This window comes from Ailuropoda melanoleuca, chromosome 12, assembly GCF_002007445.2.
Source record: "Ailuropoda melanoleuca isolate Jingjing chromosome 12, ASM200744v2, whole genome shotgun sequence".
Lineage (NCBI taxonomy): Eukaryota > Metazoa > Chordata > Mammalia > Carnivora > Ursidae > Ailuropoda > Ailuropoda melanoleuca.
Window position 1 is genome coordinate 9,434,587 of NC_048229.1, and position 21,824 is coordinate 9,456,410.

Consider the following 21,824-nt stretch of genomic DNA (forward strand, 5'->3'; position numbering starts at 1 on the left):
ATTTAATCCCCATAATAATCCTATGAAGAGAATTCAATTACTATCTTCATTTTACAGAAACGAAGAAATGGAGAACACTGAAGCTCAGAGACTCAACAACTGACACCCGGCAACTTTTGTTAGGTTACACAGCTAAAAAGTGGAGCGGCGATTTGTGGAATGAATGAAATTAGATTTGGCAGTCAGGGCCGAGATGGAAATTGACACGGTGGGAGTAAATGCGATCGGCTCATGGGGATGCACACAGCAGTGAAGGCGCCGCGCGCGCGCCTTGCAGCCCAGGTCTAAAGGAGGGTGAGAGTGTTTTGCTAACTGCGTCGTGGCGGCTCCACGGAAACACTAAACTGCCATTAACAGCCGCCGCTCAGTCTCGGGCGGAGTGGGAGCAGGAAGTGGCGGCGGGCGTCGCGCGGAGTGACGTCACGGCGGCGCCGGCGGGGATAGGCGGGGGAGGAGGAGGAGCGAACCGGGCTTAGGGGGCGGCTGCACAGTGTCCGGAATCCCCAGGCCTGGAGGGGGGTCTGCGCGCGGCCGGCTGGCTCTGCCCCCCTGTCCGGTCCCGAGCGGGCCTCCCTCGGGCCAGCCCGATGTGACCGGGCCCAGTAGAGCCTAAGCAAGGAGCGGGTCCGTCGCGGAGCCGGAGGGCGGGAGGAACATGACATCGCGGAGGTGAGGAGCCCCGAGGGCCGGGCCCGGGCCTCGGCCCGGCCCCCGCCGCGTTCGATCAGCCCCGCCCGGGAGGGGGCGCCCCGGCCGGGCTTCGGACTCCCGCCCGGGGTCGCGGGGGACAGGCTCCCTCCCAACTTTTCGTCCTCCCGGGACCGGGGGCCCGGCGCCACCGCGCCCCCACCTCTCGGGTCCCCATTCATTTCCTGCCTCCCTGAGTTCCGGCTCCCGCAGCCCTGGGGATGCCCGTCAGGACGGGGGCAGGTAGAGCCGCCCGGGGATCCGCGGACGCCAGCGGCCCGGCTCGGCGCCGCATTCCTGACCCATTGCCTCATGAGAATTGCCTCATGGTGATTCCGAAATAACCCTGCTCACTTAGGGAGGCTCCTCGGCCCGGGACGCGGGAGGGGTAAGGAGGGAGTTGCGCGGGGCCGGGCCCCCGACGGTCGAGCCGCTCTGGGTCACTCTGCCTCTCGCATGCGTTTGGGGGCTTCACTCAGGAACTTGACCCCTTTATGTGGCTCTTTGCACCTCCTTTCCCCCCCACCTCTCACGTGCCAGAAATGGAAAAACTGACTGTATCTGCTGCTATTAGAAGTATTTCCTTCCTCCGCGGTCTTCGCTTTGGGAGATGGGAGGGAAGGCAGCTGTATCTCTAGTTAGTTAATCCTTAACCACAGCCTTGAAAGTCAGGTAACATTAATCGCCCCCGTTTTACGGATGTGGAAACTGAGGGTTAGAAGTTTCATGCTAGTAAATGACAGGATTTGCACCTAAGAGTCAGAAGGAGGACTAGTGAGTTAATGAGATCCCTTGGAAGTTCAGGGTAATACTACTTCTAATAGCTAACGTTTATTTAGCTCTTACTGTAAGCCAAACACTTTTTTTTAAAAAATATTTTATTTATTTATTCGACAGAGATAGAGATAGCCAGCGAGAGAGGGAACACAAGCAGGGGGAGTGGGAGAGGAAGAAGCAGGCTCTCAGCAGAGGAGCCTGATGTGGGGCTCGATCCCATAACGTGGGGATCACGCCCTGAGCCGAAGGCAGACGCTTAACCGCTGTGCCACCCAGGCGCCCCGTAAACACGTTTAATCCTCACTATAACCCTATGAGAAGAGGAATTCTTCTTGTTCTTTCTTNTTTTTTTTTTTTTTTTTTTTTTTTTTTTTTTTTTTTTTTTTTTTAAAGATTTTATTTACTTATTTGACAGATAGAGACAGCCAGCGAGAGAGGGAACACAAGCAGGGGTAGTGGGAGAGGAAGAAGCAGGCTCATAGCAGAGGAGCCTGATGTGGGGCTCGATCCCATAAGCCGGGATCACGCCCTGAGCCGGAGGCAGATGCTTAACCGCTTTGCCACCCAGGCCGCCCCTCTTGTTCTTCTTCTTGCTATTATCCTGGTTCTAAAGATGAATAAACTGATTTTCAGAAGTTAGGCAACTTGCCTGAAGTCACTCAACCAATAAGTGGTAGAGTCAGAATCCCCACTGTTTAATCACCATGTTGCTATTATTATTTTATGACTATTGTTAATCATTTGTAAGCCTTATTTTGTTGTTGAACTGTAGTGTGACCTATTGTTTTCAGATAATGATCCTGTTATTTTGTGTTGCCACTCTTTATATACAATTCACACATAAGACCCATTGTTTGGTCTTTTCCTTTATTGTCTTGTTATGGTCACTGTCATAGACACTTGAAAAACTTTTTTTCAGGCTGTTGGGGTTGAGAGAATTTTCAAAATATTAGGAATGTCTTCTCAAAATACACCTGCACATTATTTATTCGAGAAAGGAAGAGAAGGAGAGAAAAGAAAACCAAAAACTCTTAGGAAGTAGTGATTTGGACAGGTCTGTTGGCAAGTGCTTACAGATCTGGGTAGTATATAACTGCATTTCAACAGAGCAGTGTATAGCCTCAAATGTTCTAATTCTTTAGGGAGCTTTTAAATAAAACAGTTGTCTATTCTTTAATCTGTCAAATAGTCATTGAACCTTTTGTTCCTTGTGTCTGCTCTTCCAGACAAGTAAGGATCTGCTTCTTTAGGAGACAAAAAGACTGGGGGTTGGGAATGGGGAAGGGGCCGGGTGGTAATAGACCCTACATTGTCCAGCGTGTTAGTGTAGAAGGGGAGAAGTGGGGGTAGAGCCAGAGCTGCAAGTGGCAAAGATCATTCCTTTTTCTGGGCCTCCTATATTATCGAAAAGAAACACATGCCACCTAAAAAGTCAGTTTAAGAACATAACACATAGAATTGGAAATTATTTATTATATTTTCAGATGACAGGTCTGTTTTATTATTTTTAACCAGCTTTATTGAGGCATAAATGGCACACAATAGATTGCATATATTTAGATGTACAATTTGATGTTTTGACACATGCATATACTTGCGAAACCATCGTCATAGTCAAGATAATGAACATATCCATCATCCCTCATGATGTTTCCTTGTGTCTTTTTTAATCCTTTCCTTGTCAGATGACCACTGTTCTGCTTTCTGTCACTACACCTTAGTTTGCAATTCTTAGAATTTTATATAAATGGAATTTTATGTCTGGTTTCTTATCCTCAGCATAATTATATTGAGATTCATCATGTTGTAGTATTTATCAAAAAGTTCATTTCTTTGTATTGCTGGTAATGTTCCATTGTATGGATGTACTACTGTTTGTTATCCATCCACCTGTTGATGGGAACATTTGGGATGTTCTGGAGTTTGGCTCTCACAAACAAAGCTGCTGTGAATGTTTGTGCGCAAGAGGTATTTACTAAAATACCTCTGGGGGAATGACTGGATCATACGGTCAATGTATATTTAACTTTTTCAGAAATTGCCAGACGGTTTTCCGAAGTGGTTATACCATTTACATTCCCACTAGTAGCATGTAAGAGTTCTCGTTACTCCACATCTTTGCCAACACTTGGTATGGTCAATTTTTAAATTTTAGCCATTTTAGTGGGTGTGTCATGGTATTTCATTTAAGATTTTGAATTTTATTTATTTGAGAGAGAGAGCGCATGCGTGCATGAGTGCATGAGCAATGGGGGAGGGGCAGAGGGAGAGGCAGACTCCCCACTGAGCAGGAAGCCTGACTTGGGACTGGATGCCAGGACCCTGAGATCATGACCTGAGCCGAAGGCAGATGCTTAACTGACTGAACCACCCAGGCACCCCCTCATTGTAGTTTTAATTCATCTTTTCCTTGGTGACTAATGATGTTGATCATCTTTTCATGTGCTCTTTTGCCATCTGTATATTTTCTTGGTGACATGTTTACTTGATCAAATATTTTCCCCCATTTTTATTTAGTTATTTTTTTTTTATTGAGAATTCTTTATTCCAGGGACTCCTGGGTGGCTCAGTCAGTTAAGCATCTGCCTTCAGCTCAGGTCATGATCTCAGGGTCCTGGGATCAAGTCTCAGGTCGGGCTGCCTGCTTAGCAGGGAGACCGCTTCTCCATCTCCCTCTGTGTTCTCTCTCTCTCTCAAAAAATAAACAAACAAAAAAAGAGTTCTTTATTCTGGAAACAAGTCCTTTATCAGAATTGCAAAATTTTCTCTTTGTGGCTTGTCTTTCGTCTTGCTCTCTCTCTTTTTTTTTTTTTTAAAGATTTCATTTATTTATTTGAGAGAGAGAGAGCGCACGCGTGCACACAGTTGGGGGGGTTTGCAGAGGGAGAGGGAGAAGCAGACTCCATCCTGAGCTGGAAGCAGGACTTGGGGCTCAGTCCCAGGACCATGAAGTCCTGACCTGAGCCAAAAGCAGACAGACACTTGGGGCACCTGGGTGGCACAGCGGTTAAGCGTCTGCCTTCGGCTTAGGGCGTGATCCTGGCTTTATGGGATCGAGCCCCACATCAGGCTCCTCTGCTTTGAGCCTGCTTCTTCCTCTCCCACTCCCCCTGCTTGTGTTCCCTCTCTTGCTAGCTGTCTATCTCTGTCGAAAAAATAAATAAAATCTTAAAAAAAACAAAAAGAAAAAAAGCCAGACAGATGCTTAACTGACTGAGCCACCCAGGTGCCCCTCTTTTTTTTTTTAATATTTATGTATTTATTTATTTGAGAGAGAGAGGGAAAGCACACATGTGCGCACACAAGTATGAGTGGGGGGAGAGGCAGAGGGAGAGGAAGAGAATCCTCAAGCAGATGTCCCCAGACTCCCCTCCGAGTGCAGAGCCTGCCTGACACAGGGCTGGATCCCAGGACCTTGAGATCATGACCTGAGCTGAAACCAAGAGTTGGATGCTTAACCGACTGAGCCCCATTGTCTTTTCATCTTTTTTAACAGTCTCTTTGAAGAACAGAGGTTTTTAATTTTGATGAAGTCCAGTTTATCAGTTTTTATTTTTAATTAATTAACTAATTAATTAAGATTTTATTTTTAATCTCTACACCCAACATAGAGCTCGAACTTAGTATCCAGAGATCAAGAGTCGCGTGCCCCATTGACTGAGCCCGCGGGGTGCCCCTCAATTTTTTTTTAAAATGGATCGTGCTAAAGATTCTTTGCTTAACCCAAGATCTGAAATGTTTTCTCAAAGGTTTTGAGTTAATTTTTGTATATGGTGATGTGTGGAGTTATATATGTGTATGTGCACATGTACATGTGTATTTTTTTGCATATAGATATCCAATTTTAACACTGTTTGTTGAAGAGACTGTCTCTTTTGAACTTGCACCTTTGTAGAAAATCTGTTGTCCATTTATATGTGGGTCTGTTTCTGGACTCCATTCTGTTTTATTGATCTGTTTATCTGTCCATATGCCAACACCACATGGTTTTGATTATTGTAGTTTTATTATAAGGCTTGAGATCAGTGTTAGTCTTTTTCTTTTTCAAATTATTTTTAACTTCGGTATTAATTCAATCAAACAGTTATTGAACCAGGCAGGACAAAGCAGTGAGATTGGGAAAGATGCTATTCTTTCGGTTGAGAGAAAGAAAAGAAAAACCTATGAATGAAGATTGCAATTTCAGGTAGTATAACTGCCAGGAGAAAAAAACCCCAAAACAAGTGGCAATAATGTTAGTTTGATGAGTTTAGGAATGATCTGTCTGAGGAGGTGAGCATAGGAGTTGACTCCTGAGTGACCAATATTATTCTCAGTTTCGTTTTGCTTAGTTATCAAAATAATTCTTTTTGGTGTGTTTAGGATTTAGATTTTGTATGCGTTCAGTAATTAAAATGTCAGTATATTCACTGTACTGATATTTCTCAGCATCATAAGTAGGGAAATGAAGGCCATGAACAATGAAATGACCCCTCCCTCACAGGTGATTTAGCGGTGGTAGTACTGAATTTAGATTTTGAGGTTGCTTGTGTGTACCACTCTGCCTTGTTCAGCTGACAAAACTCCCTGTATTCTTTGAGCCCTCTTTCAGCATATGGCAGGTCCTTTACATCTGCTTTTTTTTTTTTTTTAAAGATTGTTTATTTATGTATTTGACAAGGAGAGAGAGGACAAGCAGGGGGAGCAGCAGAGGGAGAGGGAGAAGCAGACGCCCCGCCGAGCAGGGAGTCCGATGTGGGGGTCGATCTCAGGACCCTGGGATCATGATTCGAGCCGAAGGCAGATGCTTAACCGACTGAGCCAGCCATGGCGCCCCTCCCTACCTTTGCTTTTGTTCTTCTGAAAGATGATGTACAATGACTTGAGCTGAGAAGAGCAGAAGATTTAGCTTGTTCTCAGACTCCAGGCTCTTGGTTTATCTATTGCAGGTCAAGTACATTTTGTCCCAGGCTCTCCCTGGTGGCCATGTTGGTTTATCTCCTGTGGAAGTAAATAAACCTGCCTTGCTGAAAAATAACAGGCCTGTGCCTTTCCAGTTGCGACTGGGATGTCTTCATTAATGTTGTGTCCCGATGTAAGCTCAGAGTTTTGGCTGGAAGTGCTCAAATGCAGGGGCCACTGCTAAGATTACTTACCCTTCTTGCCCATGGTCAGCGCAGAGACTGTTGGAAAGCACACAAGATCCAGAAAAAGCAGAACCAACTCATGTTTGTGATTGTTACTGGTGGGCCTTCGTGTACTTGTTAGCAGCTATAGAACAATAGGATACTGTCCTTATTCCTCTTTCCCTTTGGGAAACAGACGGCACTTGCCATCCAATGCTGACGTTTCTAAGGCTAGGCAGATACTGCCTTACCTTTAACGCAAGGCAAATACTCAGGCTCTGTGGGAGTTGTAGACTACAGCCAAGGCTCTAAGACCCGGAACTGGATTCAGACTCCCTAAATTGGAGCTCAGTTCACTACTGAGTTTTGGAGGGTTGTGTGCATTTTGCAGACTTACATGCGCTGTGGTCCTTGACAACGTTGGAATGTGGAAGATACTATTCATGGTTGCAAGGAGCATTGAATTCAAAGAGGGAGACAGACTTGTGTGCTACATCAGAGTTTGATAAAGATAGTACCAAACTGAAATAGAAGTTTATCAGGATAGGATATTCTGTTTAGAATACATATGTACATGTATACTGATATATACATATATATACACATTGTATGTATCTGTCTGTACACACATACATATATACAGACATGCCATATTTCCTTGTAAACATAATACAGTCTGTGGGATGCCTAGGTGGCTCAGTTGGTTAAGTGTCTGCCTTCAGCTCAGGTCATGATCCCAGGACCCTGGGATCGAGTCCCGCATTGGGCTCCTTGCTCAGTGGAGAGCCTGCTTCTCCCTCTGCCTGCCTCTCCACCTGCTTGTGCTCTCACACGCGCTCTCTCTCTGACAAATAAATAAATAAAATCTTTTAAAAAAATATAAAGAGATAATGGATTCTAGGTCCAAGTCTTTATCATCTCATGGAATCATTCTAATGAAACATTGATCCACGCACTCAAGAACTATTTATTGTGGGATTAGTATGTGCCAGGCTCTGTGCTAGGCCCTGGGTGTTCAGGTGTTGGGAAACAGGAGGTGTGGAAATGCTGAGGTGGGGAAGTTCTTGGGGCACTTCAAGAGCAGAAGGGAGCACGTGGGGGACACTGGGGAGGTGGGTGGGGACTGGACCACACAGGAACTTGTGATGTCTTCAAGGGTCATGTGGACCATGGAGAGGAGTTTGGATTGTATTTTAAGAGCAGCCTAAAAGCCATAGAAGGATGTGATCAGGGGAGTGGCATGAGCTGGTCAGTTTAAAAATATCTCTCTGGCTACTGTGAAGGAAGGATTGTAGGAGACACGAGTGGACTCGGGGAGAGCAGACAAGCGAGAGAGAGGCTTTGAACTAACGTAGAAGCCGTTTGTGGAAGGAGTTTCGGAGGCAGTTTGCTTTTATTGCCTTGTCATCAGAGCCATGATGCTGACCACCGAAACTCCATGAGAAGATATCATAAAGACAACTATTTGCTACCATGGAAAAGCTGCCTTAACCACTTTTTTCTAGCTTCAGTTACTTAGACTGCTTGTCCCTATCAACTGCCCTTTCTTCATGACTTATTCTTTTCCTATAGGATATTAAAATTTAATTAGAAAAGAGGAATATTCTTATAATCTGCAGAAAGTACCAAACTATAAACTTTCTCCCCAAGGACAAAGATAATGATTTTTTTTGGAGCAGCTGGTAAGAAAGATATACCCAGTGTCACTTTATATTTAGGCAAGAAACCAAAATTAGACTTTGGATCCCTAGTTTAAATTCTCTTAGCATGGCAGCCTTGAATAAGAATAAGTTCCTGAAATTATCGGCCTGCTTGACTGTTTCCCCACACCACTGGGGGAAGAGGGTGCTTAGATAAAACAAAATATTCAGCATCATTGTATTTTCTTTTTGGTTCATCAGCATTTTTTTTTTTTTTAAAGACTCACTTGACATAATAAGTTCCTAGCCTCAGAGAGCTAAGCCTGTGCAGAATCTGTGTTCGATGACAGGGAGGGGTGGGGGTGGGGAGGTGGGTGGTTATCTAGATTTCTGGTGTGAATTCCCAGCAAACTGTTTGGGTTTGTAAACTCCCCTGGTCTTTTGTTTCTTCAAGCTCACTCAGGCTCCTGTGTTTTATGCATTTTGTTTTAGACATTGATTTGTGGCTCTTTTTCACAAGTGGTGGTGGTTCGTATGTGTGCGTGCGCGCACAAACACACTTTCAGCTCTTGTGAAGAGGTGGGTAGTAGCTGCCTAGGCCGTGTGTGATCTGAGACCCTTTCTTACTAAATAATAACATCGGAAGATGGCCAGTTAGAAGGGGTTGTCAGGAGCCGGCAGGTTTGCAGGTGTTAGAATGAGCAAACGGGGGACACTTTTCCTTCTCTCTCCCTTCCCCATGTGACTTTTTCTCTACTTCCCTCTTCCTGATGTCTTATCCTACCTGTTTTTTTATCCACCCCCCAAATTCATTCAGTCAACAGCCATTCACCAGATGCCTACTATATACATGGGAGGACTGGAAATTTATCTGTTTCTTCTCATCTAATACTGTGTGGACCCAATGGTATTAATCACTTTGTTGATAAACTCAAATGGAGTTATACTGATTTGCCTTTTCCCATCTTTTCAGGTAATGCAAATGCATTTATGTTAACTTTTTTTTGTTGTTGTTGTTAGACTAACCTCTACTGTTTACACTCACACCAGGTGGGAGATGGGACCAGGCTTCGAGATGTGTGGCCTCAGTACCTAATATTACGATCGTTTGAAATCCTTGAGGCCAGCCCCGTAATATTAATTCTGTTAATTCTACTGTTTGTCTTTGTCCTCACTAAGATCTGAGGGATTGAGTGAACTCCCACTTCTCTTTATTAGTGATAAGCATGCTGCACAGCATAGAATTGTCAGTGATTGAACACAAATATTAAATGTAAGTGGGAAAAAGTTTTTGGTGATTACCAGTGCTATTTGAAAAAATAGCTAAGGAAAAAGAGTTTAAAATAAATCAAAGCTCAAGTAGATAGGTTATGGACTAGAACTTTTAATTTATAATTATATGCTATTTGAAATAATGTAGGGACAGCCCCTGAACGCTGAAGTTAAGTTTATTAAAAGTCAGTGTAACATAAATGATACAGATGTCAGAATGGCCTGTGTGATACTGACATAATTATGCATGAGAAGAATCTTTCCTGCTGTCTTCCACCAGTAATAATAATGACAGCAAAGGTGATAGCCAGTGTTTATTAAGCCCTTGCTCTGTCCGGTCTTTGTGCTAAATGCTGGTTACTATTTCCCTTGTAAACATCACCCTCCTCTGTTCATTCTTAATAACATGATAGGTATAATTGTAAGTTGAATAGAGTTTATTTAATAAAGGGGTAAAGAGACCACCATTGGCCTTGTCTCCTGTTGCCAGTCTGCCTGACGGGTGGGGTGGTGTTTGCGTACACCTTCGGCAGTGGAAGTCAGTTTATAATGTCTTTTGCACCCTCAGCATCAGCAGGATACTCTATGTAAGCATTATTTCTGTGAAACATGCAAAGATGAGAACACGTGGTTACAATAAGACAACTGTGGGTTTAGATCCTGCTTTAGAAACTTTTAGAAGTAAATAGTAATAGTAATGTAATGGTTACATTGGCACATGGCATTCAGTAAATTTGCAGTAATTTTAACCTGCTGTAAAGTATGATAGCCAATACTACATTATTTTGTCCTTGCTCTCAAAACTGGTTCACAATTGTTGAAAAAAGGCGTTTGTAATAAACATGGAGAAATCTTCTTTGTTTCATAATTTATAAGTTCTTATTTAAATATATAATATTATTGGTAGTAAAACCATAAATCTGTCTTCTTTCTGTCCCCATACTCTCTCTCCATGTGAGTTCTCATCTCTGTCTTCTCCCTGTCATCTCTTTTTGGTACCTACCTAGGACAGCCAGCTTCAGGGGTATGGATGGATAACTTACTGATGATGGAAATCATGCTGGTGACTTGAGCAAATGGATTTTTCAGAAAATTTTAAAATAATTTTTATCTTTTACTTAGGATTTGTTTCAAACTTTGAGAAAAGTTATAAGAATCAGAATAGTGCAAAGAATACGCATATGGATAGAATACCATTTACGCAGACTCACTACTGTTAACTTTCTATCCCATTTGTTTTACATTCTGTGTGTGTGTTTAAATACACATATATAATATTTTATAATTTTTTTCTCCAAACATTTACTTCAGTGTATATTTTCTAAGAATAAAGCTATCTTTTTTTTAAAGGTTTTTATTTATTTATTTGACAGAGAGAGAGAGAGAGAGAGAGAAAGAGAGAGCACAGGTGGGCAGAGGGAGAGGGAGAAGCAGGCTCTCTGCTCAGCAGAGGGCTCGATCCCAGTACCCTGGGATCATGACCTGAGCCGAAGGCAGCTAGCCACTTAACCGACTGAGCCACCGGGTTCCCCTATCTTTTAAAATTTTTAACTGTAGTAATTTTACCATCAATAACAATCTTTTTATCTAACCTGCTTTATTCCAGCTGTGCTGGTTGACCCAGTCATGTCCTTTATACCATTTTTTCCCTCCTCTACTACAGGATCCAATTGTATTTAGTTGTTAGATCTCTTTAATCTGGAAACTTCTACAACCTTTGTCTTTTATGCTAGTAATTTTTAGGAAAAATACATCTCCCCCTCCCCCTTTTAAAATAGAATATTTCTCATTTTGGATTTGTCTAGTGTTTCATTATTATTAGATTTCAGCTGGAGTACTAGGTAGGTGATACCGTGTCCTTCTTGGGGTATTGTATCTGGAGGTACGTGATGTCCACTGATGACGTTAATCGTCAATGACTACCTGGTTAAGGGTTTTTCCACTTTCTCCTTTGTATAATATTTTCTCCCCCCCTTTTAAAAGATTTTATTTATTTATTTGTCAGAGAGAGACAAGCGCACAAGCAGGGGGAGTGGCAGGCAGAGCAAGGAGCCTGATGCGGGACTTGATCCCAGGACCTTGTGATGCAGGACCCGATCCCAGGACCCTGGGATCATGACCTGAGCTGAAGGCAGACGCTTAACTGATGGAGCTACCCAGGCACCCCGTATTTTCTCCCTTGTAACTAATCAGTGATTGATGAAGATACAGTGTATGACCATGCAGGTATCCTGCTCCCCGCCAAAATTTCCCCCAGATAAGCATCCATTGATGATTGTTGCCATATCCAATCTTTACTTCGATGCTTGCTAATTGTGTAACAGGAACATTTAAAGTTATACTTCAGCTTTATACAGGAGTAGCTTTTTAAAAACAGGTACAGAAATATTTTTTTTACACACTTTGATATATTTCTTTCCAAATTAAATTGCAAGATACAAAGACATAAAACTGTGCCTTATCCTAACCTTTTTCAATCCAAATAATTAGGAAGGGAAGGAAAAATTTAGTATTTTACATTTTTTCATGTTATGATGTCTGGGCTTACTTAATGTTTAAAAAAATGCAACTCATATTGGTAAATGCAAGTACATGTATTTCTTTCAAATACATATGCTTATTGGCTTTGTTGAAGGGAAAAACAAATCCAGAATATAGGTGTAATTTTTTAAGAATACACTTAATAGAAAATTATATTTTCTTCTGACTCATAAATTAAAGCTTAAAACTAAAGAGTTTACATTCTATCTACCACAACCCTGGTAGAATGGTTGCCAAACTTTATAGAGATGTTTATGACTTTGGTTCTTTTCCTCTAAGGTCTGGATTAAATATAAAATTTCATTGCTTTTAAGTGGGGTCTGCTTATGGGGCTACACAGTGTGGTGTACTTTATTTAGCTTGTCCTGTAGAAAGAACCGTGAGCACCTCTTTTGTTTTTTTGTTTGTTCTCAGAGAGAGTGCAAGGTCGGGGAGGGCAGAGAGAGAGGGACAGAGCATCTTAAGCAGGCTCCACGCCCAGAGCCCAATGTGGGGCTCAATCTCAGGACCCTGCGATGAAATTGGGAGTCAAACGCTTAACCTACTGAGCCACCCAGGCATCCCGTTTGTTTTTTAATATGTATTTATTACCATGGTTATGAATACCTGCACATTTACAGGTGAGGGGCACAGAAAAATCTGGGTGAAGTGCTGTAAAGGTACCAGAGTGGTAACAGAGACAAAGAGGAATAGACCAAGAGTTCTTTCCCTGCTGGTATTAACTTAGTTAAAATATCAAATTTTAGTGTTTCAAACCCATGGGGAGGCTTTGGGACAGGTTTTTGCCTTTTGCACAGGTGTCCTGGACCTATGCATAGGAAATTCTTTTTTTTTTTTATTAAGATTTTATTTATTTATTTGTGTGAGAGAGAGAGGTTGTGTGCGCCCACAGCACGGCTGGGGGGGGGGCAGAGGAAGAGGGAGGAGCAAACTCCCTGCTGAGCAGGGAGCCCAATATGGGCTCCATCCCAAGACCCTGAGATCATGACCTGAGCTGAAGGCAGACACTCAACCGACTGAGCCACCCAGGAAGTTTGGAAGTTCTTATTAAAATTGCAGTAGCATACAGATAAGGGAGGATAACCACCTTAGCACTACAAATCGGATAAAAATCGACTATGTACTAGAAATGATTTTTTTTTTTTTTTAAAGAGCTGGTGGGTCAGGTCCAAGCCTTTACCAGCTGACACTTAGGTCTCCTGACAGCCTGTTGTGACACCACCTATGACCTGTGTCAGTGGGGAGCTGTGAATGCGGAAGAGCAGTGACAGGCATCCCCACACTCTCCCAATGGCTGCTTTTGTCCTTCCCTTCTAGCCACAAATATTTAAGGAATCATGTGTTGGCCCCTTTGCGTGGAGCTGGAGGTACACGTTGCTACCGTAGCAGGCAGGTTCTCTCCCTTGGGAGCTGCCAGTCCAGTTTTTAACCTGGTGGTTGGAGGAATGTGCGATTGTACTTACACTGCTCTCGTTGCTCTCGCTCAGGGTGCTGTGAAAAGGCGAGATGGGAGCTTCTGGAAGAAAAGCCTGTGCAAAGGCCACATGGGGCATATTTGAGGAAAACAGAGAAGTCACCAGGATAAGAGAGTCAGACTTGGGGGGGGGGTGCATGGGTGACTCAGTGGGTTAAGCATCTGACTCTTGATTTTGGCTCAGATCATGATCTTGGGATTGTGGCTATGTGCTCAGTAGGGACTCTGCTTAAGATTCTCTCTCTCACTCTCCCTCTGTCCCTCCTCCCTGCATGCGCACTCTCTTTCTCTCTCATAAATAAATCTTAAAAAAAGAGAGAGAATCAGGTTGGGGCCACATCTTGCAGGGTCCTGTGAAAATCTGTGCCTTTATTCTAAAAAGTATTTTATTCTGACTAAAAACTAAATTCCTAGTTCCAAAGGTGAAACTCTAAGGACTGGTTCTGTGCTAAGCATTTTATGTTTATTAATTTGTTTCTGTCTCAAAACAGTGCTATGAGTTAAGTTTTTCTAAGCATAGTGAGAAACTCAGAAATCATAAAGGAAAAATCTGATTAATTTAACCATGCCAAGATGAATTTCTGTGGAAAAAGAGTACCACAAACAGTGAAAAGTGCAAAAAGCTAAGATGAATATTTGCCACATGTATAACAAAGGATCATTTTCTGGTTATATCAAGAGCTCCTATAAATCAGTAAGAAGAAAAAAAATGCAGGGGTGCCTGGGTGGCACAGCGGTTAAGCATCTGCCTTCGGCTCAGGGCGTGATCCCGGCCTTATGGGTTCGAGCCCCACATCAGGCTCCTCCGCTATGAGCCTGCTTCTTCCTCTCCCACTCCCCCTGCTTCTGTTCCCTCTCTCGCTGGCTGTCTCTATCTCTGTCAAATAAATAAATAAAATCTTAAAAAAGAAAATAAATAAAAAAAGAAGGAAAAAATGCAAGAGAAAACGAACAATGACAAACTGACATCTCACAGAAGAGGAAGAAAAGGGGCTTTGAAAACATGAAAAAGTGCTTAGTGTCACACAGAAATGCAAACTAGAATGGTACTTTTTTTCATGAATCAGATAGACAAAGATGAAAAAAATTGGTAATATATGCAGTATTGGCAAAAGTGAGAGAAAATGGGCTTTCACACTCAATTTATGGGAATGGAAACTTGTACCTTCTTTTGAGTGCAGCTGGGGAGATTTGTCAAAGTGAAAGGCAAACTCTTGCCAAAGCAATTTTCTGAAAATTTAATTTATGGATGTACTTGAGAAAGTGTATAATGATGCTTGTAAAGGATGTCTTCTGCTGTATTTTTTTTTTTTTTTTGGATTTGCAAATGCAGTTTATTTTGCAGAAATTCAACATTATAAACAGCAGTCATCTCCCCCCACCCCCGCCCTGCTGGGTGCAGACCATGCTTTACAGAGAGTGAGCAGTGATGCAGCCCTACTATTTTGGAGGGATATTGAGGAGTGGTGGAACCTGCCTGCACCATGTCCTGCCAGCTCCCCCCCCCCCCGCCCCGCCCTGCCTGCCTACTGCCCAGCCCACAGAGAGCGCTGGGGGCTAGGGAGAGGGAGAGAGAGAATCTCAATTAGACTCCCCACTGAGCGCAGAGCGCAAGATGGGGCTCAGTCGTACAACCCTGAGATCATGACCTGAGCCAAAACCAAGAGTCAGTCGCTTAACCGACTGAGCCACCCAGGTGCTCCTGTGCTGCATTATTTGTAATAACAAAACCCAGGCATAATATAAATGTCCTATAATGGGAATTGAATTCTTGGGGGTATATTCATACGATGGAATATTGTGTAGCCATTAAAAAGAATATACTTTGGTAGAAGGATCTTCAAGTTGTAGTTAGTGAAAAAAATTGGGGTGTAGATGAGAGGATTCCGTGTTTGCACACATGCATTTGTTACTATGTCCTTTTTACAGAAGAGTTAACAGCGAAGTGAAATCACTAGCCCATCTGTCTCTATGGATTTGCGTATTCAGGACATTTCACATTAATGGAATCATACAACATGTGGCCTCCTGTGTCTGGTTTCTTTCCATTAGCATAATATTTTTGAGGTTCATCCAAATTGTAGCATATATCAGTACTTCATTACTTTTTAAAAAGATTTTATTTATGTATTTATTAGAGAGAGAGAGAGAAAAAACACGAGTGAAGGGAGGGGAAGATGGGGAGGGAGAGAGAGAATCTCTCAAGCAGACACATGGAGCCCAATATGGGGCTCGATCCCATGGCCTCAAGATCATGACCCAAAACCAGGAGTCCATCGCTCAACTGACTGAGCCATTGAGGCGCCCCCAGTACTTTGTTACTTTAATTGCTGACTGACAGTTTACTGTATGGATTCTCAGTTTATTCTTTAAAGGAACATAAGAATTATCATTGCAAAAAAAAAAAAAAAAAAGATCAGTCATTGCCTTTTTGAGGATGATGAGTCTGAGGTGGAAAGAACTTGCCCAGGTTGCTGAGCTAGTGAGTTGTAGAGCTCAGATGTGCACCTGGGTCTCTGTGATCAGAGCTCTAACCACAAGGCTGCAGAGCTTTCCATGTCCTTAATGCATGATTTATGACAGCTTTTCACCCTCGCATTTTCTCTTCTTCACTGTTGTAACACACTTTAATTGGGCCAATATTTGAGAAGTCTTGAAAGTTCATTTGATTATCAGTATTAGGACTCTACATTTAATAATTGGTGTATGTTCCATGGAGTATTGAATTAGCCTATAAAGGCCCCAGATAATTTGACTTCAGAAATTTCTTTTTACCACAAATATTGGTGACTTTTGGAATCCATGAAGGAAATCTTTCTGGGAACTAGAAAGGAATCCTCTGAAGTAGATGGCATTCATGGTAGACTTCGTTATTTGTGTGTTTTTAAAAACTTTTTGTTTTGAAATAATTTCAAATTTATACAAATGTTGTAAGAATAATACAGACAACTTCTGTTTACTTTTATTTTTATTTTATTTTATTTTTTTAAAAGATTTTATTTATTTATTTGACAGAGAGAGACAGCCAGAGAGAGAGGAAACACAAGCAGGGGGAGTGAGAGAGGAAGAAGCAGGTTCCCAGCAGAGCAGGGAGCCTGATGCGGGGCTCGATCCCAGTACCCTGGGATCACACCCTGAGCCGAAGGCAGACGCTTAATGACTGAGCCACCCAGGCGCCCCTACTTCTGTTTACTTTTAACCCAGATTTAGCAACCAGCATTGTACCACATTTGCCCTCCCCCATATATATACACATTGTATGTATAACTTCATTCTGAACCATTTGAGTAAGTTCCAGATATGATGTCTTGGTACTCTAAAATACTTCAGTGTGTATTTCGTAAAAACAGAGACACAGACGTAATTAGAGTGCACCTGTCGAAATCAGGAAATTTACATTATAATGGTATGATCATCAAATTCCTACCTCCCCCTGGTCAATGATACAGTCCAGAAAGAACCATGCAGTGTATTACTTGTGTCCTGTCTCTGGCCTGCAATCTGGAAAGTTCTTTGGATGTCCCCTCCCCCTTCACAGTTTTGACATTTTTGAAGAGTATGTACCAGTTAGTTAGTAGAATGTCATGCACTTGGGGTTTTTCTGATGTTCCTCATAATTAGATTAGGTAATGCATTTTTGGCAGGAATATCACAGAAACAGCACGTGTTCTTCTCAGTGCGTGATGTCAGGAGGCACATGATGCCAGTTTAATCTGGTTACGTTAGTATCTGTCAAGTTCTCCACTGTGAAGTTCCTGAGTATTTTTTATTTGTTAGTTAACAAGTAATTAATAAGCGTTTTGTGGGGAGGTACTTTGAGTTGCCGTAAATACCCGTCCTTCCTGAAATGTCCACCCACCAGTTTGTTTTTTTAAAGATTTTATTTATTTATGTGAGAGAGAGTGAGAGAGAGAGAGAGCGCACAAGAAGGGGGAGGGTCAGAGGGAGAAGCATACTCCCCACTGAGCAGGGAGCCTGATACGGGACTTAATCCTGGGACTCCAGAATCATGACCTGAGCCGAAGGCAGTCACTCAACCGTCTGAGCCCCCTGGGCGCCCCCACCACCAGTTTTAATGTCCTGTGATTTTTCTTGCCTGAACTACTAGTAGTGATTTTTTTTTTCTATTTCTATTTCTAATTTTTTCTATTTTTAATTTTTTCTTTTTCTATTTATAATTTTCTAGTTCTGCTATTCCTCCTATATTTATTAATCATTCTTTGTGATTCTACTGCAAAGAGCTTTCCCTTTGTCCCTATGTTTTGTTTTTTTTTCAGATTTTAGTTTTTTTTAAAGATTTTTATTTATTTATTTATTTGACAGAGATAGAGACAGCCAGAGAGAGAGGGAACAGAAGCAGGGGGAGTGGGAGAGGAAGAAGCAGGCTCATAGCAGAGGAGCCTGATGTGGGGCTCGATCCCAGAACACTGGGATCACGCCCTGAGCCGAAGGCAGACGCTTAACCGCTGTGCCACCCAGGCGCCCCTCAGATTTTAGTTTTTTATCTGAGAGAGAGAGCTCGAGAGCACTAGCAGGGGGAGCGGCAGAGGGAGAGGGAGAAGCAGGCCCCCCCCACCCCGAGCAGAGTACTGTGGTACAGTAAGGTGTTCCAAGCTCATCTTACTTTTAGCGCCCCAGACCTGGAATCAGCTCTTTCTCCAAGGAACCCAGTTCTTTTTGTTGGAGAATGGTATTTAGAAACCATGAAAACGATGCTGGTTTTGCTGATGGCTATTGGGGTGTCATTGCTTCCTGGCTGTTTTAGAAGAGGGCTAGGAAGATACGTATGTATATGCACGCACAAATGCACGTAGACGTACACAGAACCATACATCTGTGTTTCTATAGCTATCTCTATATGTGTATTAAAAACTAGAGTTTACATTACCTCCGCTTCTAATCTGGTTTATTCTGGTTTTCTCCCTTTCCATATTTGTATCCCTTCTCCAATAGTGAGAAACCTGGCTCTCATTATCCTTAATATGTTTATTTATTCACTAGTTTCTTTCCTTACTTGTTTAATTCTGCTCCATGTGTTAAATCTCCTGACCACATGGACTATCTTTCTGGACTTTGGGCTCGGCTTAATACCCATACCCCCAGCCCCAGTCCCACTGACCATGCCCTGGGCCCTACCGACTGCGCTAGCAGGATCCCAGGCTCCTACCAAGAGGAAGTCGAGGGGACAGTGACCAAGGAGAAGAGGGGGAAGAGGAAGGGAAGGTCCCATTTTATATTTTTATTAGCCACTCTACTCATGACATTTTAGCTGTGATGGTGTGGAAAGTAGTGCTGATGGAGTCTTTTGGTCTTCATTGCTTTCTCTATTTTTCTCTCATTCAAGATGGTTTCACCCAAACATCACTGGCGTGGAGGCAGAAAACCTGCTGTTGACAAGAGGAGTTGATGGCAGTTTTTTGGCAAGGCCCAGTAAAAGTAACCCTGGAGACTTCACCCTTTCCGTCAGGTAAGTTGGAAGAAAAAGAGAACCCTGCGGGGGTTTTTCAGGAGGGAAATGTTAACCCCCCCCCAGGACAACTTGCTACCCTCAATGAGAGTTTGAAGGCCTGGCCCACGTGTCAGATGCAAGTCAAGCCCATTTGTGGGGCTCAGGTGTGGCCTCCTGAGAGGGCGCGTGAGAATGCGGCAGAAGGGGCATCATGGTGGGCATTTCTTCTCCCCTGAGAGACCCCTGAGGGTGAGGTGGACAGAGTGTTGCAAGTCCTTAAGCCACGCACTGCCTGATCCTGGTTCCACTCATCCTGAACCTGGTTGCCTGCATTTTTCCTTTTCCTTCTGTTGATTCTTTGATGGGAAAAATGCTTTTTAAGAGTTTCTTCGGATCTCTTTTCTTTTTCAAGAAATTAACATCACTGAGGAAGTTGTGGTCCCGTTTGTTCCCCTGCCCAGTCCCATTCCCCTCCCTCTTTCCCCAGAGGAAACCACCATCGAGAGGTTGGCATATATCCTTCCTGAATGTGTTTTTATACTTGTACTGTCTTGGTATTGTGAACAATATAAAGTTGGTCTGTGTGTTTTTAGAATTCACATGCATGGTCTTATATCTATTATTCTGCAACTTCCTTTTTAAAGTTCTTGAGTTCTCTGTTGGTACATATAGAGCTAATTATTCCTTTTAATGGCCTACATGATTTACTTACTTCCCTACTTAAAAATAGTAATAATAAAAGCAAATTCATAAAGTGGTAGTTATAGCTCCTGGAATAATCTAGAGTAAAGGGAATAGTACATAAGAGAAAGTCAGTTTCTAGAAAAATTCTGTCACACTTGCTCAGAGACATGTAACAGGATATTGATCATACCGTTCAAAAAAATTTAAAACAAACTAAAAACAACCCAGTGTCCCACAATAGAGGGTTAGATAAACTGTGATAGGTTTATTTAGGATCCCTTTGGGACTTGGGAAATCTTGTTTTGGCTTAGATTAGTTTTTTGAGGAGCCCCTCTCCTTAGCTTTTCCTTGTGGGCTTTTTTTTTTTTTTTTTTTTTTTTTTTTTTTTTTTTTTTTTTTTTTTTAGATTTTATTTATTTATTTGAGAGAGAGCGCTTGCAAGACAGAGCATGAGCAGGGAGGAGGGGGAGAGGGAGAGGGAGAAACAGACTCCCCGCTGAGCAGGGAGCCCGGTGCAGACTCCATCCCAGGACCCTGAGATCATGACCTGAGCCGAGTGAGCCACCCAGGCGCCCTTACTTATGTTTTAATACAAGGAATGGGTCTTTCAGTCCTAAGCACTTCTCTCAGCACAGGCTTCATATATCTGAGTTGCGAGAGTTTGGATGGAGAGTATGTGGTAATGCTGCTGCTGCTGACGGTAGCAAACACGAGTGAGGACTTGACGTAAGTACCAGCCCTTGTGCCAAGCACTCTACACTTATCGTCGTATTTAACTTTCCCAACAAGCTAGGAATAAATTCCACAATTATCTTCATTTTCTAGGTGAGTAAGCTGAGGCACAGAGGTTAGGTTAGTTAGCTGGTCTCACAGCTAGTCAGGGGCAGAACCAGGACTAGAGTATTGGTGGGATTTTTTCCTCGGCTTTTTATTTTGAAAAGTTGCTGACATATAGAAAAGTTGAAAGATGAATATAGTGAACACCTACATTCTCTTCACCTGCCAGCATTTTGTCATGTTTGCCCTGAGTATGTTTGTGTATATACTTTTTTGTTCCCCTGAACTCTTTGAAAATAAATTGCAGATAATCAGGCTATTTATTTTTACCTTTATTTTATTTAAAAAAATTTTAGAGATTTTATTTTTAAGTAATCTCTACACCCACGTGGAGCTCGAACTCATAACCCCGAGGTCATGAGTCTGCATGCTCTACTGACGAAGCCAGCCAGGCGCCTCTATTTTTACTTTCAGATACTTCAGTGTGTATGTCGGATAAACAAGGGCATTCTCCTGCATAACTTCAAAATCATTATTATGGGTAATACATTCTAACCTTGCTATAGTAATATTGTCTATTATATAATATATCACCTCTATTCAGATTTCCCTTATTATTCAGTAATGGCTTTTGAAGCAGTTGAGTCTCCCCACCCTCCACCCCTCCCCCACCCCTCCTCCACCCCCAGACTAGATTCAGAAGGTTCCTGTATCCTTTTGACATTTCTCTAGTGATCTTTGAGTACGTCCTTGCCTTCTGGCTCTGTGAGATGTTTCAGGCCATTTTTATAGTTTTTTTTCCCCCTCAAGCCTGGAATCATTCGTTTCTCTCAAGAACCTTGATTCTTTCAGTGGGGAATGGTGTTCAGAAACCAAGATTTAGAAGCTAGGTGTGTTTATTGCTTCTCAGCCCTCACAGTAGACAGAGCTAGGAAATAAATATTTGTATATTTCAAACCAAGTGTTCTTACTGATAGTTCAAGTTTAGTGCAACTTTGTCACCTTTTCCCATTCTGTATTTGTATTTCCATTCTCCTGTGTGGAGAACCCTGCTTCCAGCAGCAACAAAATATGACCTCACTTGGCCAATTCTATAATAGTTTCAGAATTACTATACCACTGTCATTTCTAACTATGAACCTGTTAAGTGAAGTTCATGACTTTTTCAGTCTTTCTGTTCTTAGAATATATCCCACTAAAGGCAAACAGTACTGCTCAAAAGGTACTGGAATTAGTTTTCTTTGTAGTTGTGAGCTCATTACAAAGTGAGATTCATTTCTTTCTATTTGTATTCAGTGTTTTTCAGGTATTCATCTTTTTCTGATTTTTGTTGATTTAATTGTATTTTTGAATATGTGAAACATTTACAAGATTTAAAAATCAAACTGTAGAAAAAGGTATATTCTGAGAAATCCCAT

At 42.4% G+C, this 21,824-nt stretch overlaps 1 protein-coding gene across 2 annotated transcripts in view; it reads left to right on the plus strand.

Moving 5' to 3' along the window:
• Nucleotides 1-436: 436 nt before the first annotated feature.
• PTPN11 (protein tyrosine phosphatase non-receptor type 11) overlaps nt 437-21,824 on the plus strand; it is a 76,205-nt gene continuing 54,817 nt past the window's right edge. Inside the window, exons 1-2 of one of the 2 annotated variants that reach the window (XM_034639676.1) lie at nt 437-669; nt 18,841-18,963. In XM_034639676.1, coding sequence (XP_034495567.1) covers nt 656-669; nt 18,841-18,963 — 137 coding nt within the window. In that variant the 5' untranslated portion in view covers nt 437-655. The remainder of the gene's footprint in view (nt 670-18,840; nt 18,964-21,824) is intronic. The other variant, XM_034639677.1, reaches the window with a different exon arrangement.